Source organism: Panicum hallii, chromosome 4 (genome assembly GCF_002211085.1).
Source record: "Panicum hallii strain FIL2 chromosome 4, PHallii_v3.1, whole genome shotgun sequence".
Lineage (NCBI taxonomy): Eukaryota > Viridiplantae > Streptophyta > Magnoliopsida > Poales > Poaceae > Panicum > Panicum hallii.
In genome coordinates this window covers 4,931,713-4,959,689 of record NC_038045.1, presented here as the reverse complement: position 1 = coordinate 4,959,689, position 27,977 = coordinate 4,931,713, and the positions used below count along the sequence as shown (strand labels likewise).

At 52.6% G+C, this 27,977-nt stretch overlaps 4 protein-coding genes across 4 annotated transcripts; 2 read left to right on the top strand and 2 right to left on the bottom strand.

Annotated features, from left to right (window-relative positions):
- Positions 1 to 912: 912 nt before the first annotated feature.
- On the bottom strand, positions 913 to 4,197 carry LOC112889830 (uncharacterized membrane protein At1g16860-like). The gene is made up of 4 exons (XM_025956605.1): positions 3,213 to 4,197; positions 2,539 to 2,682; positions 2,243 to 2,448; positions 913 to 1,369 (listed from the first exon to the last, which is right to left on the bottom strand). The coding sequence occupies exons 1-4, from the start codon at positions 3,879 to 3,881 to the stop codon at positions 1,177 to 1,179; spliced, it is 1,212 nt and encodes a 403-aa protein (XP_025812390.1). The 5' UTR covers positions 3,882 to 4,197; the 3' UTR covers positions 913 to 1,176.
- A 5,105-nt stretch (positions 4,198 to 9,302) lies between these two features.
- Positions 9,303 to 11,114, top strand: LOC112888480 (serine/threonine-protein kinase HT1). Its single transcript, XM_025954702.1, has 3 exons — positions 9,303 to 9,914; positions 10,014 to 10,469; positions 10,601 to 11,114. The coding sequence occupies exons 1-3, from the start codon at positions 9,423 to 9,425 to the stop codon at positions 10,850 to 10,852; spliced, it is 1,200 nt and encodes a 399-aa protein (XP_025810487.1). The 5' UTR covers positions 9,303 to 9,422; the 3' UTR covers positions 10,853 to 11,114.
- Positions 11,115 to 11,116: 2 nt separating this feature from the next.
- On the bottom strand, positions 11,117 to 15,201 carry LOC112888482 (GDSL esterase/lipase At4g26790-like). Its single transcript, XM_025954703.1, has 3 exons — positions 14,788 to 15,201; positions 11,433 to 11,922; positions 11,117 to 11,340 (listed from the first exon to the last, which is right to left on the bottom strand). The coding sequence occupies exons 1-3, from the start codon at positions 15,199 to 15,201 to the stop codon at positions 11,147 to 11,149; spliced, it is 1,098 nt and encodes a 365-aa protein (XP_025810488.1). The 3' UTR covers positions 11,117 to 11,146.
- Positions 15,202 to 21,455: 6,254 nt separating this feature from the next.
- Positions 21,456 to 21,975, top strand: LOC112889159. The gene has a single exon (XM_025955650.1). The coding sequence runs from the start codon at positions 21,456 to 21,458 to the stop codon at positions 21,945 to 21,947; it is 492 nt and encodes a 163-aa protein (XP_025811435.1). The 3' UTR covers positions 21,948 to 21,975.
- The last annotated feature ends 6,002 nt before the right edge of the window (positions 21,976 to 27,977 follow it).

The window sequence follows — 27,977 nt, the reverse complement described above, 5'->3', positions numbered from 1 at the left end:
AACTGTCCGGTCGGATCTCTAGCGGGCGCAATAGGCGCGGAAAACATTTCACCTGGCTCACCACAGGACAGGCGCTGGTTCCACCGGAAGAATGCCATTCGTGCTGGCAGCCACTAGTTTCCTCATGACCGTCAGACTACCGTACCGGAGCATAGCTTTTGCGGTTTTGCCTCCTTAAATAAAACGGTAGAGAACGCATGCATGGGTTCGCCTGTTCCAAACTCCTCTAGCACTGTAAATTTACGGAGCCGTTTCACTTGCCGGTTGAGGCGGTGGAAACATGTCAAACACCAACGAAAAAGGGAGCTAGGGATGGTGAGATATTTGGGGAAACCAATCTGATAGTGCGTTTCACATCAGGAATACCACGTTGACAGGGAGGCCGTTGATTACACAAAAGGCTTCAGGCCAAAAGTTATCCTAAATATTATTGGAGTGCTCTTGCGTATGAAGAACCTAGTTCGGCGAATGTAAAGAAATCAAGGTGCTATAAAGATAAGCTGGCATCTCAATGAAACTCCGCAGCAAGAGTTGGGGCAACAGATGAAACAACTGGTATATGTTCATCACATCAGTGAGGGTCTTTCACGTCAAATCAATTTGAGCAGGAATTACATGTTTACAGCAAGGCGCTGCCCTTTATTAAAACTTTAGGAGATCAACTCGCCCATGATGATCACACACTTATTATCATTAGCACAAATTATAGTTTAACCAAACATGATGTCTCTAGGATGGTGGAGGCAACGGATCACTTTTTTCTTCTTTGATGTCCTATTTCGTTTATATACTAAGTATACAAACATGTATTACTATAAATTGTACAATGAAAAATCTCATTTAACTACATATGGAAAATGGAAATGAAAAGGCTCAAATGGAGAATATTTGCAAAAAGAAAAGTGATCAAGCTAGATTGCAAAAGAAATGCGGCACAATAACATCAAGCCTTTTCCAACAAACAATTGAGTAGTCCTCTTAAGAAGAAACAAAAGAAATCACACCTATACTACCGACAAGCCTACAAATACAATTTTAATTTACATCATTTCATTCCATCAACTATGAAAGTCATAAATATTTTTTTTATCAGAAACCCTAAATGGAGAGGTACTAAAAACATCCTCTTCGTCCCCAACAACGCGTGTATTCTACATCAGTGTATATGTTTAGAGTTCAGACCATATATACAGCCTCATCAGGGTCTTCGTTCCCGGTTAGTATAAGCCCCTCGATGAGGACAGGGAACATGCACCGCATTGGCTGGCACCCGGTGGTGACCACACCGGCTGGTGCGTCGACGATGTCACAGCCATGGTGCTTCTTCAGGACGCCTATCACACTTGTTGTGTCTCCCTCTCTGATGAACCTACAATTTTTGATGTTGCAGTCTTTGTGAACAATAGTTGTACTTGAAGTGCGAAAAGCTGCCAATGCAATGACCATGACTTGTGGCTGCATAGCTTTCTTGTGATCTGAACGAGTTTGAAACGCAGCACCAACATTATGCATGTAAAGTTTCACAAGATTACTATGTTATCTAATTCCAGTATTCTATCATCTATAAATTCCTGGTTGAGCTTTCATTCTTAGCTTATAGTAGGTTACATGCTATTTGGACCATTGCAAAACTATGATCGACGCTCCGCTTAAATTATGGCAAATCGGTATACATAGTTCAGTGAGATATTTGAGGAAACCAATATATATAGTCTTTTCTTTTATAAATGCTACTTTCAATACATGGAATCGAACCATATTGGTTTGCTATTTGGCAACTGAGAGGCAAATTAGAATTATAGTTGTTGAAAATTATGCAAAGCATGATGCCGTGAATTGCGCTTATAGTGATTTGGGGTCAATTGCAGTTCTCTTTTGGGAAATATATCAACTTTTGTTGCTAATCTTGTTTCAGTAATCCATTGAGTTGACATGTTTCTTGTTTATACATGAGAACTTACTGGTAAACAGTATTACCTAAATGTTAGCAAATTATGGCATAATTAATAGCCGAGCAAAGCTTGCAGCATAAGCCAATGTCGAGCGTAATTTTCTATTTTAATGAGTGTTATTATAACGAATTTGACTTCCTAACATTCTTCAGCTACGTCATTCTAGACCTAACAATGCTTGAACACTTTATTCTGTGAAAATTACTTATATCTCTTCATATTCGTTGTGACCCAACCATGTCCTTTGGATTCCTGCCCCCACATTGTTATTTGTGCACGAAGGATCTTACCCTTCCTTGGCGCGCACAGCGCCATCGCAGGACAAGCCGTTGCTTTCCATCCAGTTCTTCAGGTCCAATGACGCGCCCTTCCCGTCGCCGTCAAAGCTGATAGTTCTCAGTTTGATCATCGGAGTGATCTTAGCACCCTCGCCGGCGCGCACATAGAACCTCTTGCCGGAGTTCCTGTCAGAAATGTAGAAGTTCGCCACCCGTGCCTGCCAAAGCAGTGCCAATCAGCTGGACTGAATGGAAGACTGGCGTGTGAAGTCTGAACGTACGGTGGCAGCCAGTAAGCAGAGCCTGACCTCGGAGTGTCTCAGCTGCCACCAGCGGCGGCAGCAGCACCCGGCCCATCGACGGCGCTTGAACAGCTGGACGGACGTGAACACGCATCGGGCGGCGCCGTCGTGGAAGTAGGCGGCGAGCGGGTGGCGGCCGCAGGTAACTTGCTGCAGGAGCAGGGCACGGCGGTCAGTCCGGCCATGTTAGAACTTAGAACAGAGCATGCCAGATACTTGAGCAGATTTTAGTTTCGAGCCATTGCTTTGGGCCTTGGAGAGTTGGAAGAAGGAACGACAAGTTAGCGACGCATTGCTTTGGTGAAGCAAAAGTGGTTTGGTAGCTTGGCTTCCTCAATCAAGGCCATTGACCACTACATGCGACTCATCAGTTTTGACATTCTCTGACGCATAACCAAGTTGAAGCAACAATTTGGACCAACAAAAAATTGTAAAAAATGCATACAAGGACACGGCAGAAGATCTTAGGCACGTTCCCAGCACAATAGAGTGCAGTTTTTTAGTTGTCATGCAAGGGCTCTGGGTGAACGTCGATGCCATTGTCATTTGTCAGTGACGTGAATGAGCAGAGTTGTACTACGTGAGGTAACAGGTTTTGGTAAGGACGAAGCTAGGAAGGACAGCAATGGCTGATTGATTTTGGCGAGGAGAATGGTTGATCGGATTGAAAGAGAGCTCACCCCGGTGATCTTGACGAGCTCGCCGACGGGCATGTCCCCGTGGCCGTCGAACACCGTGTCGGGGAACCGCCGGAAGAACCGCTCGGCCTCGGCGCCCTTCCTCCACGCGTTCCACGCGAACGCCGCCCCGACGGCGGCCACCGCGCCGCCCGCCGCGGCGAGGACCTCCCACCGCCGCCACGACACGAGGCAGAACGCCCCGGCGCCGAGCGCGGCCGCGGCCGCCACGGCCACCAGCACGTAGCACGCGAACGGGACGCCGAGCCTGGCGCTCCCGCGCGCCGCCGCGCTGCCGCCCGCGGCTTCCGCCTCCTTCCCGGCGCCGCCGCGCCTCCAGCTCCCCTTCCTCGAGGACCCGCGCCCCGGCGACGGGGCCTGGGACGGGGACGGGGACGGCCCGACGAGGAGCCCCGGGTGCGAGAGCTGCGACAGCGGGCCGGACGCCGGCGACGGGGACGGGCGGGGCAGCGGGCCGGAGCTCCGGCGCGAGGAGGCCGGCGACGGCGCCTGCGACGCGGCGATGTCGAACATCCGGCCGAGCTCGCCCGACCGCGCCACGTCCCCGCCCGTGTACGGCGGCGTGGCGGCCGAGCCCGACGACAGCCGCCGCTCCCGCCTCCTGTCCGGCGCCGGGCCGGACACGTACATCCCGCTCCCAATCTGATGCATCCCGAACTACCACCGATCGCGGCCGAAAGAAACCGCGGCACGGGCGCGCACGATCTAGCTGGACCAAGAAGTGGACGAAGAAGTAGCTAGAAAAGAAGAGGAGTCCACTCCTGACTCCCCGTCACGGCCTGATGCGAGACTGCCTACGGCTGCCGCTTTAGGGCGCGACGTGGTGTCGTGATCATCTTATCAAGAACAGAGTAGGGAGCACTTCACTGCACACGGACACAGAGCACAGTGCTCCGAGCCGGGAATTCATCCCGTTGCTTGGTCGCGAATTCATCCGAGGTCGGCACGGCGCGGCACGGCTGGGCGCCATCGGCCCTGGCCAAACGTTTCGGAACGGATCCAGCATTTGAATACGGCCGGAAGTGGCGGTGAAACTGAGGAGAGCCCGCCACCCGGCGCCCAGCTCGCCGCCGGCGTGCGCCCGTGCGTGCCAGTACGTGGCGCGGTGGCGCACGCTGCGCACAGGTCATTGCTCATTAAGATTTTTTGTAACTACGGTTTCTGTCGCTGTCAGTCCGGGTGTGCTCCTTTGGCGCAGATTTCTCTTGAAGCGACGCCAAATCAAATCCACGAATTGCTCAAGATAGCAAAACTGCCGTGGAAACGTAGCGATCTTATATCTCTCGCGACAAGTAGGCTTGTCGAAAAAAAGGTGAATTTTTCTCTGCACCCGTCTCTAACCTCCCCGAGCAGAACCGTGGCCACCGTTCCAAGATCCGGCCTCCCGGCTGGCGTTCGTGATCGCCATGGGACGGCGACGCGTGAGCACTTGCACAAATTGCACGCCTTGATCGACCGGATTACCGCGCCCGATGCGGGACGATCTCCAAGTGGTGGAGGGCCAGACAGCGACGCCACCGGTGGCCGGCAAAGCCGGCCGCGCGCGGACGTGTCGCCGCCAGATAAGCCTCCCGGCGGCGCACGTGGACGCGCCCGCCCGGCGCCGTCCGGCCGGGCCAGCCGGCGCGGGCTGCTGCCGACAGTTAGGCCGGGGGCGGACGCGTGGCCGCACGGGGCGTGGTCCGGCGAGCGCGGCGGACGGCGGAGATGGGCCGGGGCGGTGGGGCCTGGAACGGGAATGTGCGTGCGGCCGGTCCCGTGACGCCGTTGCGGGACGTTTTGTCGTTTTCGGGGATCACAGGTGACTCGCGGGGCCGCCGCAGCACCGGATCGGACGGGGCCGGGTGACAAGTAGGACCGGCGAGTTCACACCGGCGTCTTGCCCGATTTCAGCTTCGTGATGGAATGGTGGGTCGACGAAGATCCGCGCCTAACGCTCCATTGCTGGTAGCCTTCAGCATACCCATGGACCATGGTGTGCAGCTGGGTATTGGCACGCTATCGGTAGGAGCTTGGTTGTAGAAATTAAACAACCTACCTTTCGTCGTCCTAAGAGAGTAAAAGTGAGAAATGAGAGGGGCTCCTGGAGAGAGGGAATAGGTTGCGGAGAATATGATTTTTTTAGGCAGATAAGGAGAAAAAATTCTTTTTATTCGGGTCATGTTTTCGGTTAGAATCAAAGTTAGGGCTGGATAATGAGCCGGCTTGGCTCGGCTCGTTATCCTAATGAGCATAAAGGTCTGCTCGGCTTGGCTTGGTTCAGCTCGCGAGCCGAACACTGACATACTCATACAGGTGATATACATTCATAGATGTTAAATAAAAAATTAGAATAATATATGGTTCTATTTTCATACTTTTAAGACCATATATAATTTTACAAGTGATACTTTCATGATTCATCAACCATACATGTTCAATCAATAACATATGCCCATAAGCTAACCTATCGTAAGCAAGGAGCTTATAAAATACGGTCTCTCAGATACATAAATTGATCAGTCCATTAAATGGACATTGGATAAGCACAAAAGCACAAAGAAAATACTAAGTCTTGGCTTTTAGACGATATGTAACGTAGGTAGAAATTATGTTGTACGCGTAGCTCGTTTGGCTTTTAAGCTGGCTCAAACTCGCTCGTTATACTAACGAGCACAAAGTTGTGCTCGGCTCGTTAGGAATTGGATCGAGCTGAGCCGAGCCGGCTGCGAGTCGAGTGAGCTAATAGCCACGAGCAATTTTTCCAGCCCTAAATCAAACTATGAAATTCAAAAATATTAAATCCATTAAAGCTTGTTCGACGGATCCTTTCCAAATGGCAGACAAAGGTACCCCGCTTGAAGACCGGGGTCACCAGCAAATGGTGAACTCCTCCACTTCCTCTACCATGGTGGCGATGAGAGACCTAGACGTCGAGATCCATGTATACTAGCAAAGGTGCTTGAAATAAAAGCGTGGAATAGTGGTGGGGGCTTGGCAACCCCTTTTGAGTAGCTGATTTGATCAAAGTGGGCCGATAGAGGCAACATGGTGTTACCATCTTTCACTCTAATGCGGCCTACTAATTAAATTTGACAGTGGTGAGAGATATGCCATTTCACCCTTATTTCATATTGTCCACCTATACAAATACTATGGCCACTGATGCTCTTTTTCAGAGAATACTAGAAATGCTAGCGCGGCTTTTACCGGGCCCTTTTGTAACATTGGCCGGTTTACCTGCTTAGAAAGTCATCTATTTTTTTCATGTGGTTTTGAGAAATTTGAACCTTTGGAGTTATAGGAAATGAAACCAAAACAAAGCATATCACATGATTTATACCAATTAGCAAAAAAAATATGCACCAAAACATTAAAGAGCAACTGAGATGACAAAAATTTGAATATTGCAGTTCACATGAATAATATCGATGACGAAATAAATAGATAGCAGATATATATGCACACTGGAATCTTATTACAATAGCAAAATTTGCTTTACGTAGTTAGGTGAAATCATATATCTCTCATTCTTATAGAAATCATAAGATATGTTTAATCTTCTATATTGGCATAAGGAAAGAAGCTATTTACAGTTTGCCATTGGGTACAAGAAGAAAAAAATAAATGAGATCACTCGATTCTCATTGAAAGGTAACCATAGAAAACAAATGAGTAATCCAGTTGTTCCACAATAAAAAGAGTCAATATCGGATGGGTTCAAACAAAGCAACAAGTTTACACGATTTTCCGTAATATGAAAGCAGAATTTAGTTTCTAGTTCCTTACAAATCATGGGATACTTGATTCTTTAAATCAATTTGAGAAAAGTAGAGTCAATTGGATGGAGCTACCTGCATTGTTTCTGGAGCAAAATACTCTTAACGTGTTCCTTCAGCACAACATATATGACCATAGGGTTATCACCACGTTCCCGTTCTCCTGACAAGATGATTGTGGCAACACGGAAAATTTTGACAGTTCCAGCTTTTGGATCATTGAGCGACTGAAGTTGGGGCTCATCTCTGGGTTGGCATTCCGTCGAGCAGGTGGCAAGCGCAGGTGCAGGCATAGGCACATACAATACAAGCAACCATCGTTTTTGGTTTAAAACAGTTGGAGCTCCATCTACTGTAATTTTGTTCTTGCTCTTTGGCCTCCTGAGCTCCAATTTGTTCCATATCAGTCTCTGTATCTGCAGTTTTATCTCTAAACAAATCAAGAACCCATGAAGATTCAATTAAACTAAAATTTCTTAGTTTCAACTTACCTCTAAATTCACAAATCATAGTCAATCACCATATTTCCTATGGCCTGATAAGCCATGGCTGTGATCCCATTGCACATTTATCTTCTCCTCGACCGTCGCTCGCCACGTGTTGGATGGAGTAGCCAACGATGATGGCCGTGAGGGGCAGAAGAGCGGGGCTTCGGCATCGGCCGAACAGCTGAGCGCATCATCGATGAGACGGCCAGCGGTCTTAATACTGCCGGCGTCGTGTTTGAGCGAGGCAGAGGCAGAGACGTCGGAATGGTGCATGGGGCTAGGAGGTGGGCGACTGGACAAGGTCGCCATGAATGGCCACGCGGCGTTAGCGGCGGAGGGCTCTCTGAGCAGGACACTGTTGCGGCAGGTAGACGACATGGCCGATTTGATTCTAGTTGTGGTGGAGCACCCGCACCGGCAACTCCGAGCTCAACGGCGGTCGTGACCGTGGGGACTAGCGATGGCGTTAGCGCATGAGAGTACACGACGCGAACGGAGAAACGACCGGAAAATCGATGAGCTCAGAGAAGAGTCGTGAAACTCTAACACTCGCTATGGACGGCTGGAATTCGCATTGCTCGAGATCGAGAAAATAGGCTAGGTAACGTGGCCCAATGAAAACTCAATAATGTCACCAACTTTAGATCTTTTGAGATGAGATTGGTGATGCTACTAGGTGACCATGTTTCCCACTGGAGGCCACAGAATTTTTTTTTCCAAACGGAATTCAATGCAAAGAATCGATGCCAAAATAAAGCTTGACTAATTTATTGGGCCAAATGTCAGGGTACAAAATACAACCATCGGCCTACTATACTATATACACATCACTGTATTGGGCCACCCACAGTGGGCTACACCCGAGTCTCGAAACTGGCCCACCACGAAATGCTTCGCCTCCACCTTCCCCTTCTCCCTCCCCTTCACCAGAAACGGCTCCCTCCCCGGCAAAGGAAGATATGACGCATTCGCTGATGCCATACCAATCGGCGCGCCGTCCTTGCCAGTTGCCACAGAACGCCCCTCCACGCCGACCGACGAGAGCGCAGACCGCTGCTACGTCGGGAGGCGCCGGCGCCCTCCCCGCTCGCCGTGCCTCTCGCCACCACCCTTTTCCCCGGCGCGTTTTACGCTTAGCGTCTCGCCGCAGGTCATGGTCACCCCCCAAGCTTTTTCCTCCCCTTTTCCGTCGCAGATATACCTTTTTCCCGGCGCTTTTTCTCGCTCGTTGTAGATATCCCTAGCTGAGGGCGATGTGATCAGAAACGGAGCACCCGATCTAGGTGGTGCGAGCTGCGAGAGAAAAGGTGCGGCCTTTTCTGAACTGCATCTTCACGAGACATCCTTGAGCACCTTTACTCTTTCCCGGCTTATCTCTCTGGAGTCAACAGCACCAGCCAGGGCTTCTCGAGGGTGCCTGCCTGAGAGGAGGAGGAGGAAGAAGAGAGGAGCGTCTCCTTCGTTCTCGCCGCTGCGCCTGCGCCTGCGCCTTTCCTCCGCCTCCCGTGCCGGCCAATTGTGTCGTCCTAGCTCGGCTCCAGGAAGCTAGCTAGCACCAAGCTGGGGTCCGTGGCACGCGGGCATGGTCCGCATAGGGTAGCTGCTAGCGTCTGCGTCGTTGCGAATTGGGTCGAGTAGGCATCTGGGCTTGCCGGCCGGGGCGCCGCTGCATGGGCGTGAGAGCTTGGGATCTTCGGTTAGCTTGATGCGAGGTGACTGGTGAAGATACTTTGCTTTGGTTTGGGCCGAGTGTTCGAGTCGTGACTCGTAAGCAAGCATCCGAGCGCGGCAGCGGCGGCGGCGGTGGTGTTGCGGCGAGCAATGCTCGTGGCCGTGGCACTGCCGTGGTCCGGCGTGTCGGTCCGTCGTGGTGGTGGTAGTGGCACTGGTGCCCGCGCCGGCATGCGGTGTGCGCCGCCGTGCGACTCTTGATCCTGGCGCCCCGCATGCTTTCGTGCTTCCGGCTGCCGCGCGCGGGCGGCGGCGGCAGGGACGCGGCGGAGCAGACGGCGGGGGCGTCCCCGCGGCGGCCGTCGCTGCCGTTCGCGGCGGGCCTGTTCGCGGCGTCCCCGTCGACGTCGGGGGGCGGGAAGAGCCCCTGGCCGTCGGAGGCGGACGACATGGAGAAGAAGCGGTGGGACAGCATGGAGTCGTGGTCGATGCTGCTGGACACGGTCATGGGCCCCGGCGGCGAGGGCTCCCGGGACAGCGGCCGGCGCGAGGAGTGGATGGCCGACCTCTCGCAGCTCTTCATCGGCAACAAGTTTGCGTCCGGCGCCAACAGCCGCATCTACCGGGGCATCTACAGGCAGCGCGCCGTCGCCGTGAAGATGGTGCGCATCCCGGAGCGCGACGAGGCCCGCCGCGCCGTGCTCGAGGACCAGTTCAACTCCGAGGTCGCCTTCCTCTCCCGCCTCTACCACCCCAACATTGTGCAGGTCACCCCCCCGATCCATCTTCTTAACTCGATCGCTGCTTGCTTTCGCTCCTCTTGCTCCTATTCAATCTCATGCTGATTTGATCTCTCGTGCGTGCAGTTCATCGCGGCGTGCAAGAAGCCGCCGGTGTACTGCATCATCACGGAGTACATGCCGCAGGGGACGCTGCGGATGTACCTGAACAAGAAGGACCCCTACTCGCTGTCGCCGGAGACGATCCTGAAGCTGGCGCTGGACATCTCGCGGGGCATGGAGTACCTGCACGCGCAGGGGGTGATCCACCGGGACCTCAAGTCCCAGAACCTGCTGCTCAACGACGAGATGCGCGTCAAGGTCGCCGACTTCGGGACCTCCTGCCTGGAGAGCAAGTGCCAGGCCACCAAGGGGAACAAGGGCACCTACCGGTGGATGGCGCCGGAGATGACCAAGGAGAAGCCCTACACGCGCAAGGTGGACGTGTACAGCTTCGGCATCGTGCTCTGGGAGCTCACCACCTGCCTGCTCCCGTTCCAGGGCATGACGCCCGTGCAGGCCGCCTACGCCGCATGCGAGAAGGTGAATCACCTGTCTCTCTGAATCCCTGCTGATTACTCGATCGCCAGAACCTGAATTTGTTTGCGTCTTTCAAATCAAAGAAGAGAAAAAAAAAGAAACTGAATTTGATCCTGACTGGTGGTGCCTGCCAGAACCTGCGCCCGCCGCTGTCAACCTCGTGCCCGCCGGTGCTGAACAACCTGATCAAGAAGTGCTGGTCGGCGAACCCGGCGCGGCGGCCGGAGTTCAGCTACATCGTGTCGGTGCTGGAGAAGTACGACCACTGCGTGAAGGAGGGGATGCCGGTGATGGTGCACCAGGAGCTCAGGCTCTGGCGCTCCTTCGCCAAGATCTTCAGGATGGGCTGCATCGCCAACAACTTGTCCATACCGGTGCACGCGTGACCCGTCATCGCTCCTACTATAACTGAACCTGAACTGCTGCTGCTGCTGCTGCTTATTGTCTCTGCATGCTTAGTCTGTCTTGCCTGATCCAGAGACTAGGAACTAGTAGCATACACATCTACCTATCTGTCACAAATTGGCATAAAAAGACGTCCGGAACCAAATGTAACTCGATCCAATGTGTAAATTTTTATCTTTCTGCTCATTTAAACCCAAAGAATACAATCGACAGCATCGATGCACAGAGTGCATTCTTGACCAACCCTATGTACTAAATTGTACTGCATCTGTGCGTCAGAAGAGCTGCTCGTAGCACAGGTCCAGCGTCTTCTTGGCGAAGAACTGGTTCACCTTCTCGGTGGGGTGGAACGAGTCCCAGAAGAAGTACTTGCCGGCGTCCTCGCACGTCAGGGGGCTCTTGTCGTTGCACAGGTAGGACATCTCCACCTTCCCCGTCGCGCAGCACCCCTCCTCCACGTTCTCCAGCCCTGCCGACCGGTCGTCAGAATTCCAAACAAAAATCCCCCATGAAAATTCCTGTGAAGCTCGTATGGAATCGCAGAAGTTTCTATAGGCTCACCCAGCGTGGACGGGTCGGTGATGAGGTCGAGCATGTTCTGGTACACGTTGATGTAGGCGACCTTGAGCGCCGGGCGCGACGCGGCGAGGCGGCGGAGCATGGCGAGCAGCTTGGCGTTGTAGTCCCGGGCCACCTGGTTGTACTCCTCGACGCAGCCGCCGCGGAGCGCGTTGAGGGTGCGCTCCAGGGGCAGGCACCCGATGGGGCTGAGTCCGGCGAAAGTGACCCGCCGCGCGCCCAGCCGGTGGATCTCGGCGAGGAACCGCTCCGCCTGCGCCACCAGGAAGTCCTCGAACCCCGCCACCGTGAACTCCGCGAACCGGCCGGTCACGAACAGGAAGTAGTTCTCCAGGAAGTCGTTGGTGCCGATGCTGACGACGTAGAGCGCGTCGGAGACGATGCGCCGCGCCCGCGCGCGCCCGGCGTGCCGCCGCAGCCGCCGCTGGTACTCCTTGAAGTACTCCACCTCCTTCCACAGCGGGATCACTGACTTCACCCGCGATCGTGCGTTTCTCAGGTCAGATTGAGGAATGGAGGAGAATCAAATTGAATTACGAACATGAACAGAATCTCTGAATCTGGGATCGTGATCTGCACGCACACAGTGCATGCCACAGTGTGGCGATCGTCCTGCTTCTCGGTAGATGGCTACATTCAGATTCAGGGTTTGAATGCCCCCAACGACGCTCGCTCAGGGTTCAGGAAACAGGGCACGTACGTTCACCCATTCAATTCGCGCGCTAGTTCTTTGTGGGCTCGTGGCCAAGGAGGGATCTTTGTCCCCGAAATGGTTGGGGAGCAATCAACGAGATAACTGTGTGCAATTCCTTCCACAGGGAACACCATAACAAACTGTCAAACGCCCCACCATGTGCAACTTTAGCAAACAGTGTACTAAAGTAGGCTGCTAGCTGTAGCTGATTAATAGAGCACGTGATTATATGTCAGTACAAGTTAATGAAAGGAAGAAGACTCATTTCAGAGAAACAAGCAATTTTGCAAGGGCAATCTTGTCCGTATCAGCTTGATTAAAATCTAATGCCCTTTGCCCTCCCCTTCGCGCTTCACGGGCAAAAGGGACGCGTGTCGTTCAGCCTGGCATTTGGCAATTTTCCAAAAAATACCCTCCGTTTTTTTTAAAATCACAACTAAATCCAGCTCGGCTAGACCGCACAGTACCATATTCGTACATTTTTCACGCAGGCCCTCAAACTAATGTTTATTTCGATATAAAGAAGGAGAAATTCGATAATCCTGTCGTGTTTGCAAAAACGCCCGGAGACACTTTTTCGTTTACCCCTTCCCGCAGCCCCGAACCCTAGTCCCCTCACTCTCCTCCCCCGGCTCCCCGGCACCCTCTCCCTCTCGCTCCCGCTCCTCGCCGCCGCCCTCTCTCTCCCTCTTTACCCTCTCCCGCCCCGCCGTCGCCTCCCCACCCTTTCTCCCTCTCCGCCTACGTCCGTCGCCCCTCCCCTCAGGCGCTGCTCCTGCTCTCCGTCGACGCCACTTGTTCCCGCGGAATCCAGATCACCAACAGGCGGTGAAGTGTACGCGCCTCGTCGGAGGGAGAGTTGGCGACATCACGAACGTCCGCGGAGGTGGGGGTCAGCGGGAGGGAGAGCGGAAGCGGGGCGTGGAGGTGGAACACGCGCGGGAAGAAGTGGAGGAAGTGGAGCAGGCAGCGGCGGTGGAGGCGGCGCACGAGGTTCGGCAGCACGAGCGGCTCGGGGGAGGCCCACAACGGGTCGACCAACAGCGACACCGCGACAGGTGGGAGGTGCTCTGGCGCAAGGCTCTCCAAGGCGTGGTCCCCACTCAAGAGGTGTCTCATGATCCTTGGCTGCTCCACTTCCAGTGATGCAAGCGCCAGGCGGGGCAGCGGAGGTAGCCTCAAGGTAGCGAGCGGCGGATCCTGGCTAGGGCGAACGGTGGATCCTGGCTACGACGCGTCAATGTGCCGATCCTCTCATAAGTTTAAGCCAAGCCAACCCTGTTCATGTTAGAAGGCATGGCATCTATCTTAGATCTTGTTCGGTTACGCATGGATTTATTCCGGGCCAGGAACGATGGGCACAACAAAAGATTCATGATAGGTATAACAAGATATCAGGATTTATTCTGGGCCAGGAACTAATTGTAACAAAATAGACTTATAATAGGCACAATAAGAGATCGTGATTGATTCCACACCTCTCGACTTATGGATTGATTACCGGTCTCTTATTGTACCTTTGATAAAGTCAATTTTGTTGCAATTAATTACTTACCCGGAATAAATCCCGATCTTTTGTTGTACCTATCTTGAATCTCTTATTATACCTATGAGACCCGGAATAAATCCACATGTTACCGAATAAAGGCCTCATCAGGGTTGCTACCTTTGATAAAGTCAAAGTGGTTTGACAATCCGTCCTTCCTCATCTGCCCATCTTCTAAACTTGGGGATTGGAGGATGCATCCTTAGAACCTGACCTCCCAAATTATTATTACTTAGATTGTGGGAGAAATTCCGTCTCCAAAGAAGAAGATTTTATTAAATAAAAAGAAAGAAGTTTTTCAAATGCAGAATTTCAGAGGTGACCGAGAACAAAGGAACGAACAGAATACACTGGCCACTGTAGCACTTTGCTGGCCGCCACAGGTTGGCTGCTGACCAACCCTTCTGCTGGCTCTTTAAACACACTGGAGTTCAGTGACGGATCGCAGCTTGAAAGCACTGCCCCGCAACCATTCGACGCACTAAATGCGGGGGGTTTTAATGCCTCTGCAGTTGGTTGCCGAGGAGGAAGAAAACCAAGAAAGAAAACCAGAGGACGCTTCACGTCTCCGCAAACCCCGTAGCGCTAAAACGCGTAGGAGATTGGACTGACAGGGACCGTCAGAGACTGATCGATTGGGTAACTCGCTAACTCTCCGAACCCTAATCTAATCCGTACCCGTCTAATCCAGGTTTGGAATGCTCAAGTCTCTCGAGAGGAAAAGATGGAGGCTGAAACTTGCAGTTCGTGGGAGTGTGGCCCAGCAGGGCCTTCATCAATTCCGGGAGCTGCAAGACCACTGCAGACTCCCCCGCTGCCATCATCTCTTCGTCCCCAACCCGATCAGACATGGCGAAAGGGAAATCTAACCGCTCGGCTGGTCGGCTGCCGTTTGGAGCCCTGCATGGCGCACGGAATCTTCTCCCCGGCAGCCTTTTCCTGCCGTCTTGGCCGTGCCCCAAAACAATTTGCCGTGTTCAGTCAGTCAGAGATGTGCAGAGCGCAAGGATCATGGAGGATCGGAGCTCACATTGCGTGGGATTTCTGGGTGGTTACGCGGCGGGGCGAGGTGGTTGTCTGATGGTTAGGTCGCGTACCAGGACGCCGGCGGTCTTGTTGTCGAGCCCGGTGCCGGCGGAGGCGAAGCAGACGCCGCGGGCGAAGTCCTGGATGCCGTAGGCGGGGTCGAGGTAGGCCGGGACCAGCGGCGGCAGGCCGAGCGCCTCGGAGATGAAGTCCGGCGGCAGGCGCCCGTTGCAGAACCGCCCCGTGGGCCGGGGGCCGCCGGCCATGTCGCGCCCGTACGGCGCGAAGTTGCTCTTGAGGATCGTGCCGATCGCGTTGTTGTTGCCCGTGTCCACCGTCGAGTCCCCGAACACGATCACCGCCGGCACCCTCGGCGGCGCCGGCCTCGCGCCGCGGAAGCAGCAGCAGCAGGACAGGGCGAGCAGGAGCGCCGCCGCCGCCTGACGCGGTGCGCTGGCCCGGCGGTGGCCGGGCGGCGACGCCATTCCGGGTGGAGGTGAGGTGGCCGTCCTGCTCGGGGTGCGCGGACGTCCGGTCTGCTCGCGCGGCTGTGCTCTGCGGCTGCGGCCTGCGGGCGCTGTCCGGTGGTGGTGGCCATTAAATAGAGGCCGGCCACGAGGCGGCGGTGGGGTCCCCGTCCGACCGGCGGCAGACGAGCCCGTACGCAGCATAGCGTGTGGCGCGTTAACTGACGGAGGGGGGGCTTTCAAAGCTGCGTCAAGCGACGCATGATCTCACACTTTTGTTGGATGGTGAAACCTTCGCTCATGGGAGACACCCAAAAAGTGGGAAATGTGAAGTTTTTTTTTTCTTTTTGCCTCTTCAATTACGCATGATCTCACACTTATGAGTGTACCCGCAAGTCCACATCCTAACACATGGCTACATATAAATATTAATTACCGAAAACACCCACGAGTGTAAATCGTGAGCATAAGAATTCAAAAGTTTCTAGAATTCCACTAACACTTAACTTGTGAACAAAGGACAAGTAGCTATAACGATAGAGGAGAGCGGCATGGGGAAGACGACCTGGTGCCATATTATGCTCACATGCTAGGGATTAAATGTTATTTGTATCATTATACTACCTTAGTCCAAAAAAAATGCAATTTTAGATTTGAATTGAGTTAAACTTTCTTAAATTTGACTAAATTTATAGAAAACATTATTAACTTTTATAAGTATAAATAGGTAGATAATGAAAATATATTTCATGGTAAATATAACTATAATTATTTGATATCATAAATAATATTATTTTTTTACATATTTAGTCAAAATTGATCGGATAGACTGATTTGGTAGAAAGCTAGAATTATAAAAAAATTTGGAACATAGGTAGCAATACTTAAGGAAGAGGTGATACTAGCTCACCTCCTCCACCTTACATATAAACATTAACCGCCAAAAACACTCACGCGTGTAAATCGTGGGCATAAGAATTCGCAAGTTTCTAGAATTCCATTGCGTCAGCACTTAATTTGGGAACAAAGGACACATAGCTATACGATAGAGGAGAGCGGCACGGGGAAGACGAGCTGGTGCCATATTATTTCTCACATGCTAGAGATCAGATGTTATTTGTCTACTACTTTGATTTGGTTCTTGATGGACGTAGACGCCGGGTACCCTGACAAAGGGTCCGACCGGCAACGTGATAGACCAGGCCGACAATACAAGGAAGGTTTATTCTCTATGGTTGTAATCCGATTAGGAGATTTGCCATGTAAATTCTACCCTAAGAGTATATAAGGAGGGGTAGAGGTACTCTTAGGGGATGGGTTAGCCTCGACGGTTCATCGTGAACATCAACGGCACAACGCAGCTAGCCCGCATATTCCACGAACCCTAAACCAATAAATGCAATCCAGAATAGCGGAGGTAGGATGTTACGTTCTCGGCGGTCCGAATCTGTCTAAAATCCTTGCGTCTTCGTATTACCATCGAGTTCTTAGCTCTACGATCTCCCTCGTCTACAAATCTACTACCTGAGCAATACCTCAGGTGGACTTACCGGAGTACAAATCCGACAGTTGGCGCGCCAGGTAGGAGATTTTTAGAGTTCTTACACCGAGTTTGATGGCAGTAATCATCAATAATCGGGTGTCATTCCTAACATCCCCTCAAATCAATGTGTTCCTAGATTTCGTAATCACAGATTGATTTATTTTCCGGTTCAAAATCTACAATGCGGTGCCTCCACGATCCACGCTGCGAGCGTACTCGTGCCTATTTTACGGAGGGATTCCTATTCGTCCGTACTGAAAGCAAGAAAGGAGATGGCATTCAAGTTCTGTACGTGCTGCTACGTACATATCCACCACGGGAAGCAAGCAAGGGGCCCTCGGCTCTCGGCGTCGCAACACAAGACTTCGCCTCGCTCGTGCCTCGCACCACACAACGATTTCGCCAAGCGACATCGCGCGGAGCCCGCCGCCTACTCGGCCACAGCAACCACTCCGACTCAGTCACGCCGACTACTTCGATAACCGCCTGCTCGGTCACAACGACTACTTCGACTTGATCAAAAATCAAGCTAAATCATGCTTTAATAAATATTTATCAATTAAATATTCTCCAATCCTTGTGACTATCGCCAACCATATCATACATGTCCGCCACTGCTTACACGGTCCGCCTGCTGCACGGACCCTCGGGCTACGCCCTACGTGTGCGCTCCGCGCGCTCTCTCTTCTCTCGTACATCACCGACTACTTTATGTTTTCTGCCGACGGTCGCTCTTAATCCGTAAAATCTAGGCTTCCCTCGCAACTCTCTCATCACGTGTTCGATGACCAGCTCTTAGCCGAATGAGTTGAGATCGTGCAGGACCAGATGCTTAAACATAACAGTCTAACTACTCAGAAAAATTACATGACCTAACAAGAGCAAGAGCAATATGCAATCATGTTGCACCAGATCAATTCCAACACCTTCAATGGTTTAATAATTTTACATTATGTTGCATAATGTTTGTATTGTTGTTTACAGTGCCTAGGTATGCGCCTACAGTAATCTCGTGCAACATAAAGTAGTCGGTGTGCTTACTCAGAAAAATTATGTTGCATAATTTTTGTATTGTTGTTTACAGTGCCAACTACTCGGCGTGCTTCTGGCGGCTCGTTTGGCTCCCATGCTCGGGGGCTAGGGGCGACAGGGCACTCGGCATGACTTCAGCGGCTCGTCTGGCTCCCATGCTCGGGGGCTGCGCACGACAAGGTACTCGGCGTGCTTCCGGCAGCTCGTCTGGCTCCCGTGATCGAGGGCTGGGCGCGATAGGGCACTCGGCGTGCCTTCGGTGACTCGTCTGGCGCCCGCGCTCAGGGCTGGGCGCAGGAAACAACTCGACGTACCTCGCGCGACTCGTCTGGCTCCCACACTTGGGGGCTGGGCACGAGAAAGAACTCGGGCACCAACTACTGCTACACTTCACGAATATTGTAAGCCGAGTGCTTTTAGCACTGGGCTGGTGCTATACTCCAGATGATTTATCTTAGAAGACTCAAGACTTTTGATCCTCGAATTGATTATTCTAATTAATCCGAGGCTCAGAGACTACTTCATATGGAGTGCGACTTGCGTCACTCTCCATATTAAGGTTCATTGAACAAGTCAGAAAGGATGGAACGGGTGTTCTTCCCATTATGAGCACCAATCGGCTTCCTGACGACCAGGGCAGAAGATCGACTCAGCTGCTCGGTGCTCAGGAGCTTGACGAGATAGATCCTCGGGTACCCTGACAAAGGGCCCGACCGGCAACCAGATGGGCCTGACCGGCAACCAGATGGGCCAGACCGACTGCACTAGAAAGGCATATTCTCTACATTTGTAATCCGGCTAAATCTTTTGTATAGTAGCTTACTAGTGGACTTGCCATGTAAATCCTACCCCAGAGTATACAAGGAAGGGTATGGTACCTTTAGGGGATGGGCCAACCTCGACGGTTCATCCTGAGCCTCGACGGCACAACGCAGCTAGCCCGCACATTCCACAAACCCTAAACCAATCAATGCAATTTAGAACACAGAACGTAGGGTGTTACGCTCTTGACGGTCCGAATCTGTCTAAAATTCTCGCATCTTCGTGTTACCATCAAGTTCTTAGCTCTGCAATCTCCCTCACCTACAAATCTACTACCTGAACATACCCCAGATGGACTTGCCGAAATATAAATCTGACAGTTCCAAAAAAACATGCAATTTAGATTTGAACATTTATAGAAAATATTATTAACTTTTATAATTCTAAATAGGTATATTATGAAAATGTTTTTCATGATAAATTTAATTATAATTATCCAATATAATAAATAGTTTTTTAATATATATTTGGTCCAAATTGAGATAGATTGACTTGGTAGAAAGTTAGAATTGTATTTTTTTAGGACAAATGTAGTAATACTCAACGAAGAGGTGATTCTAGCTCACCTCCTCCACCGTGCCTAAATAATATTATGCTTGCTGCCAAATAACATTTGGAAAGAGAGAAATTGAAGATTTTTAAAGGTAGGTCGCTGCCCGCGCTGCAAATTGTTGCTTTCATCAAGGAGAAAATTGGCTTGAGGCAAGCAGCCCTCAGATTACCAAGTGTACTTAGTTTCCATGTTTAGTTATTTCAGTTCAGTGAGTGAGAGCTATTTTATTTTATATAATATCTATCATGTTTGTATGAACCTTTGCTTCTCCTTCTTATATGATTTGGCAGCACTCCTAGCAGTTTTTCAAAAAAAAGCCAAGACCGGCCTAAGAAAACACCCATCCGAAAACGGGACCTTCCTTCGGCCCAGCCCATATATGCTCAGGTCTGGCGTGGTTATTAACTAGGCTAATTAACTCAAGACCTACACTTGCACAATGTATTGATTAGCCATTGATTGCAATGTCTCACGAGGGTCCTCTTCTTGATTTGGTAAGTGCCTTTGTAAGAAGGTTGCATTGGACGCGCACGGTTTACACATGCTAAACCTATGTACCCCACAGGGTGCCCGGCCCGTTCGTTCCTCCAGTCCCGGCCGTCGCTTTTCCTGCGCCTCCCGTGCCTTGATTGCTTGCGGCCTGCTTGCCCGATCCATCCATCCACGCCGCGTGCGTGCGTGCGTGCCCACCCCCAAGTTTGCAATGCATGGATCGCGACCGGATCCCCGGAGCCGGCCGGCGGCTACGACATCTACCGGCCGGTCGGAGAGCCCCACCGCCAGCTAGTAGCTAGTAGCTAGTCCGAGACCGGGAGAGCAAGGGCGGGCGGGTGGGCGGAGAGCATGAGCAGCGACAGGCTAGCAGCTTGGCTTCCAGGGGAACACGACGACGATAGGATGATGTGCGCCGCCGGCTGCATGTGCGAGCTAGCTTGCTGGGGAAGAGCGGCGGGCGGAGACACGGCGGTGGGTGTCGGTTCCGCGTCGCCGTCGCGGCCTTGATTGTGCGGTTAGTCCATCAGGTCCACTGCGCCGCGCGCGATGCGTGCGGCGGACGGATCGGATGCCGTGTCGTCGATGCGCGCGGATCAAAGCTAGGTGGGGGCGGCCGGCGGCGAAAGGCCGGCGCCGGGATCGTGCAGTGCTTCCTCCGCGCATTTCTTCTGATTTGATCCGGGGAAAAACGAAGCTGCAGTCGCCGGGCCGGTGGCCGTACGTGCCGGATGGACGGGACGGCCGGCCGGGCCGTTGGTCTGCAGGGGACGACGAACGTGCAGGCCGCCGCGCCGTACGGTTGGTTCTTGGAGTCATGGATAGCCGGAGGCCTTTTCGGCCGGCCATCGTTCCACGAGCTCGCACGATCGGACGGGCAGTCGTACGTGCAGGGGCATAGCCGCATGGCCGTGTCATGCCGGGGCAGTTCAGTGCCCGTGGCTGTGCGTTAAGTAACTGTGACGACTGACTGCCGTGCCGAGCTGGTTCGTTCATTGCTGAAGAATAAAGGAAATAAATTCATCATATGGCTTGCCCAGTTTTTGTTTTCTTTTTGCGGAGCAAGAAATTTATATTAGAGTTTAGGAAATGTCATCACAAGTAAGAGTCCTCACGATTTCTGGAAAAGAATGAAAAAAAAGACACAACTGACTCACGCCGATTGCTAAATGGGCAATTCATGTGCCACCGTGTGTTTGCTCCCTGCCGATTCTTCCTGACCTCAAGATGTTGTAGCTGACGCGCCGTCGCCTGGGAGCTTGCCTGCTGCCGTTGCCCAATCTGTTTCAAGAACCACTTGGACATCGTCAGGCCAGCGTTGGGCCAGAGCCAGACGACTACCCTCCGAGCAATGCAAGCAGTAGCCTCTGCCTCCTCTGGGTCCCTGCAGTGAAACAGAAACTCTACAAGCTGCAGTGCTAGCAGTCTGATTGAAATGGAACCCAGGTGTCTTAGGCATACCCCAACCTGAATTTTGAGCCATTCAACATGTCGATCGAACTGTTCACTTTTTTTTCTCTCCCGGTCCTGGGTTTTCTTTGAAGGGTCTAGTAAGACCGGATTTGAAAAAATGCTTGTATCGAAAGTTGAGGAAAAACAAACAGCCGCATTTTTCTTTCTGGGACTAAAATTAGCCACCAGGTTGGACCTCAAAAAAGAAAAAGAGGAAAAAAAATCCAGGTTGGGGCGGGAGGCCGTTCATCTGTTTTCTCCCTGAAAACAAGGACCGCCATCCACAGAACGGCAAGCTCTCGTTCGCGGTGCCTCCTGAACGTTAGCTGCTAAGCCATGCAGAGCCAACCTCCCCTTAAATCCCCCTGTTAATGCGCCATGAATTCCCAACGCTCCTGCTCCATCACTCCCCCCCAAATCGATCGCCGTCGCGAATCCCCGGTTCCTCCCACCCGGCGACCTGTGACCCTGCTCCTGCCGGGCCGGCGCGAGCTAGCGAGACCAACAACCAACCGACGACCAACCATGGCGGCGGCGCCCGTGCGCGCGTGGTTGCTGGCAGCGCTGGCGCTGGCGCTGGCGTGCGCGCTGCTGTCCGCCGACGCCGCGGGGACGCCGTCCCCGCAGACGCCGGCGGCGGCGCAGGCGCAGGCGGTGTCGTCGGGCGCCACGAAGCCCAAGTGCGAGCCCGGCGCCGTGAACGACAAGGCGTGCCGCGTCGGCGCCGTGCACGACCCGGAGAACCAGGAGGAGGAGGGCTTCAGCGTCACCGCCAAGGCGCCCACCGGCGCGCCCGACACCGACAGCGACGACGACTACAACGACCCCGACGTGCCCAACGACGACCAGCTCGTCGTCGTCGGACACTGATCGAGCCGCCCGCCGTCGATTGGATCAATGCATGCATGCATGCGAAGCATGAAGGGGACGATGGGTTGGCCAATGGAACCCCGGTGTTAGCTCGTGATCCTGACCGGTCGAGAAACTGATTGGGCTTGAATGCTGTTTGAATGTTGTTTCATTGATTGTTCTTGTTAACTAGTGTACGGTAAATTGCTTGACGCTATTAATCACCAAGTGTGCTGTGAATTCTTGATCCTTTATCTTGTGCCGGAGTACGCTATTAGCAAAGACGCATTTTTGTTAATTATGGAAAAAAGTTTCGGATCTTGATCATTCACATGCGAATGACTACAGTAAAAAAATTATAAGAGTTAGATTCTAAACCTCAAATGAGGGATTTCACAAATATAAGAAAACAAACTATAAAATAAAAAATAAAGCTAGAATACTAAGCTGCAATTTTCTTCTTCGTTCCCGCTTCAACCTTACAATATGTGCATATAATATCAATCCATCACATCTCTCTTCTGCTTAGAAACTTAATGTTCGGATTATATATTGCTTGTCAAGTCTCTTTACGGGAATCTCCGCCTAGCGTATAGCTATAATGAGATGTTGACATCATCTCCAGAAAGGAAGTAGCATCAAAAGGTGTCACCAGTATGGGCGCCAGCGTAATACCAATGAGGATTCCGTCGAACAGTTTCCCGTACACCCAGCTTCAACACGGTTATGTAGAAAGGTTAGCGCATCGACAAAGTCTTCGTGAAGAAAAAACGACGCAAGAAGCTGCGCCATTGCTGGCCAGCATGAGATCAGACTAAGAGTGCGTTTGGTTCAGCTGTGGATTTCTGAAAATCTGAATTCTGAAATCAACTGTGGGAAAGCTGAAAGCTGTTTGGCTGAAACAACTGTCAGATGTGGATTTCTATAAAAATATCTGTTATGCCTCTGAGATCCCATAAGGCTGTTTATATACTAATTAATCGCATGGACATGTAGATGACCGTTTTGGAAAGGAAATATTCATGTTTGTTAATATTTGACATATATAATAATTTATACAAAATATATATCCACGTTTTAAAAATAATTGAACAATTTTTTTTTCTTTCATTTTTTCTCTGTATTCCTTTCCTCTTTTTTTCTTTCTTTTTTTCCCTTTTCCCTTCTCCCTTTTCCCGTTCCTTATCCTTTTCTCCTTTGTTTTTCCCGTTCCCCCGGGGCGGGCGGCGGCGGGGGTCACGTCGGGCGGCGCGGCGGGGCCGGGCGGCGGGGGCGGCGAGCGGCGCGTGGGGGGCCGCGGCAGGGCCGGCGGGCGGCGCTTTGGGGGCGGGCGGCGGGGACGGCGGGCGACGCGTGGCTTGTTTCCTTGTTGCCTCGGAGCGGCTGGCGGCGTCGTTCCAAGCAAGCTACGGTGGACCAGGGGCGGCCGGCGGCGTCACTGGGTAGAGGGACGGCGGATCTTGGCGGAGCTCCTCGGGTTGCCGAGGGCATAGCAGCTCGGGGCCGGGGCCGGGGGTCGGGGCGGCGGGGCGGCCGCGCCGGAGGTCAGGGCGGGGCGGGGGCGCCGCGGCCGGGGGCGGGGCGGCCAGGGGCGGGGCGGGGCGGTCGGGGCGGGGCGGGGGTGCCTGCCCCGCGGCCGGGGGCGGGGTGGCCTGGGGCGGCGCGGCCGGCGGGTGGCTGGTGGATGGGAGGGAGGTGGGGGACGGGCTGGTGGATGGGAGGGAGGTGAGGAAAAGAACGAATCGTTATGTGTGTAATGGATGGCATGGTGGGTAATTTCTTCCTCAATGCAGTCAAATCTGGGGTGTACCAGCTTTTCCACTTGAACTAGTGAAATAATCAGATTTTGAAGAATCGATTTCTTCCTTAAACCCTTTTGGTTGAGATTTCAGGTTTCTTGATTGGAATGACTTCCTCGGAGCTGAACCTAAGATTTCTGCCTGCGCTCTCCGGAGCCACACATCCGCAAACCTGCGCCAGCGGGCCGAACACCGAAGAGACTGTCGCCAACCAGACCCGAGCGACGCGCCGCATAGAAACGCTCATGCCAGGGGTCAGCCTCCCGAGGGCCGACGAGCCTCAGCAACTCCTTCACCGCGAGCCGTAGCTGCAGCCCCCCATCCCGCCGACGCACCTGCACCTCGGGCGAGGCCGGATCCGGCCACACCAGCCCAGGACCCGGCGCCGCCACCCCCGCCTCGCTGCAGGCCCGCTGCCTAGCGGCGCTCAGGCCGCGCGGCGCAGCCCGGCAGCTAGCCTGGGCGGCGGCTCAAACTGGGCCCGAGCGCCGGAGCCCTGACGGCATCGCGCTTCACCACCCCCAAACCACCAAGCCGGATGGCCACCGCGCCGCTAGAGCTGCGTCGTGCCAGATCCGGTCGGGAAACGATCAGATTAAGCCCCAGATCCGGCCATGCTCGCGCCGAAACGACGCCTCAGTGCCGGCGTCGGCCAAGCTGCCGAAGTAGCCCGGAGCACACCGCTGCAGATTGATGCAGATGCTCTGGGCGCGAGGGATCCGGGGAGGAAAGCCCTGCCGTCACCTTCCTCGCGGTTGCCGGACTTCCGGCCAGAGGCAGCGGCAAGGGAGCTGGCAGGGTTGGGGGAGCCCCGGCGGTGGCGCGGCTGAGGTGCCGCCCGGGGGGACGACGCGGAGGTCACGAATGATGTGATTCTGTGAAAAGATTAGACGTTACTAGCAGGACTTCTAAGCACAAGTAGTCCAACAAATCATAGTGTGAGTGTATATCTAATAAGTCAATCCTATTTAAAAATATTATAAATAAAAGTTATTGAAAGTTTTTCATAGTTATACAGGTTAGGATTATCTAATTCCAAATCAATCTTAGAAATACAAAATTGCATGAAAATAATGATGAAAAGAATCTTATAGTATTTTTCTAACGTAATATATCATGTCTTCTATTAGATGTATTTTCTATTTTTTAGATTTTCTAAAGTTTATATCTTGTGAGCATTAACGTTTAAAGGTTATTATTTCAAAATAGAGGGCATGCTTAAGCTTAAGATTGCAACGCATGCCCATCCATGATTCGATTTACGAAGCACAAGTCGGGCAACATCTTTTGGACGTCAACAACCAAAACGAAATTTGATTTTGGACCGGATAACCAAGTTCAATTGAAAAAAGTCAAGAAACTAAACTCAATCTTTTTATGACCAAGAAACTAATTTACTCTACAAGCAACACAGCAGCTCACTTCACCAAGTTATTGCAGCCCATGAACAACGTCGTCACGTTGGGCTGGTGGTGATTTTACGCTCATTTGCCAGCCTAGGCCAGTAGCGCAAGCAGTTGTTCCAGCTCTCTCGGCCCGCCATACGACGACCCATTTGTCAGTAGCCCGCAGAGGTGAAACGGAGGCCCATTACAATTCACGAATCAAACCCTCAAGCAGTCCATCTCTCTCGGCCCGCCCTGCAACGGCTCGTCGTGGAGAATCAGCAGTCGTGGTGCCGAGGCCTGGCCGGGCGCCGCCGCGTGCGCGACGGCGACGCCCTGCCGGGGACCGGCCGGGAGCGGAGCGGAAGGGCATCCATGATGGCGCGCGCGGGGCGCGGGCATAATTCCGCGTATTTTGGCGTGGCCGCCGGGGAGGAAAGCGGCCGGCCGGCTACGCGCGTACACCCCCGGCCGTATAATAACTGTCTCCGCCGCACGCATGTGCGCGATCGCGCACGGGGCGCGGCGGGGCGCACAAGGCGGCCGGCCGGCTTCGGCGGCCGTGTATGCCGGGCGCGAGCGAAACACGCGGGGGGTGTCTCCTTTAGTCCTTTCCCTGTGCGCCCTCCCCCCCGCGTCCGCGCCATGATTGCAGCAACCAAGCTCATCAGCTCCAGCCCCAGTGGCGTAAGTGTAACGGACCCTCGTCGGTTCAGCTCAGCTCACCGCTCGCCCTCTTCCTGTCACCGCGACGCGACGTACATCTCCCTACCAAACTTATCTCTACCAAACCTGTCTGTACAGCGCGCGTGGTGCAGGTACTCATGGCTGCGGTAACAGATTCCGGCTTCGTACATATACTACATCATGATTCGTATGGCTACAAGCATGCCGTTGATTCCAGTTTGACCGCGGCTGTAATTAGCTATACCCCGGCCTGCCGGCCGGCGAGGGTTAAAAGGCAGGGGGGAGAGGGGATGATTTTGTTGGGTTAGCGCGTGGGAATCTGATTAGTGAGGGGCTGGCACGCCACCTGACCCTGACGAGTCCCCTCCTATCATCACGTCAACCAGCCTACGGCCGGCCTCTCCTTTTTTGCCTACTTTGCATTGTCTGCGTGGAAGCACCTACTATCATAATCATGGAGACCTACCTGCAGGGCCCACCACTCAGTTCCAATCTCCACACATCCATGGATTTTGTTTATTTCACCGTGAAATTGACCTATACTGTATACTATGTGCAGGTGCTGGAAACTAAAGGTTACTACAGTTATTGTTGTTGTTGATGGAGGAGTAGTAGTAGTACTGTAAAAGATGCCCATGCACACAGAGGAAAGAGCTAGGCTTTCAATGGATGGATGGATGTGCAGAGAGAGATGGACGACGGACGAAGAGAGAAGAAAGCTACTATTATGATGATGATGGTAGGGGAAGACGAGATCAGGTAGAGCAACCCTATGCGGGGCGTGTCCCCTGGGACGGTGTCACGGCAGAGCCCCTTTGGCGCCGCTGTCCCCGCCGCTTTGTAGCAGGCCTTCTGATTGCCCGGCTGCTTGCTGCTTCTACCCATCTCACACACTGTCACACAGGGATGAGAGGGAGAGAGAGAGAGCGAGAGGCCGGAGTTGGATGGTTGTCGGTTTAAGAAAAGGAGCGACGAGGAGGATTAAGAAACTGGGGTTCAGATTGCAGACAGATTTACGTGCAAGGTGCTCCCGATTAAGAAACTCGGAGCCTTTTGTACGGGCCTCCCAGGCTTCTTTCTAGGCACACACATTCTGCGCTCCTGCTCCCGATGCTGCCCACCTAGCTAGGTCTCCGCCTCCGCCTCCGTCGTCGTCGTCGTCTTCCTCCATCCTCCTCCGACTCTTTCTGAAAATTCTCTCTTTCTGAATGAAGAAACGAAAAAAGATAACTCATGTAATGTGATAATAATTAATGCCGCGATAAGTGTACCAAATTCACTGCCGAAAATTCCTCATAATTGAGATGATGGCCTCTAATATACTCCATTAATCCTACTACTAACTGAACCGCATGAATGGACATTCATCATCCGCAAAACGCTCGACCTACCCCACTATTGTATGCCGACCATGCGTGCATGCAACTGTGTAATGAGAGAGAGGGAGGGAGGGAGGGAGGGAGGTGCACACATGACATATATCTTTTGATCTGCCCTCGCTCATCATTCTGCTCACTACCCCTCCCTCATGGAGGCCGAGCATAAAAGCCCATCGCATGCTAGCTAGGTCCCCTCCAATGTGTGCCCGGCCGGCCGGCCCTTTCTCAACCTCTTCATCCTTGCCCTACAACCACCTCACTTCTTCACCGTGTGTTTCCTGGCCTTGGCCTGCATCTAAGCTCCTGCATGGCTGACCTTAGGTCTTAGCAGATGCCAATAGGTCAGTAGTGAAGCAATATCTAGTGATCTCTGAGATCTACATGTATACCATTTGCAAAGGCTTCTCATGACCCTCCCAGTTAACCCTAGCAATGCTCAGAGACGTACTGCATGCCAGAAGTTTCTTTCGACGATCCCACCACTAGCCGAGTGGTTTATTTCCAGATGCATTCACTTCTGATCGTAGAGAGATCAGGATGATCTCGATCAGCTGGTATGTAAATATCCTTCTTGTCTATTTTTTCAGATGATAAATATATATCCTTCTTGTTGATACGAAGGTCATCTACGATCTACAATCTGTTGATGAGCTTGATCTCCTGATTTCAAGATTTCTAGTGTCTGATGTGTCCCATGTCAAAGTTGTAGGTGATGAGAGAGTGGAACAGCCAACACTACATACCTACTAGCAACCATGAGGAGCTCCATCTATCCGTGCATGATCTACGTACAAGCATGGT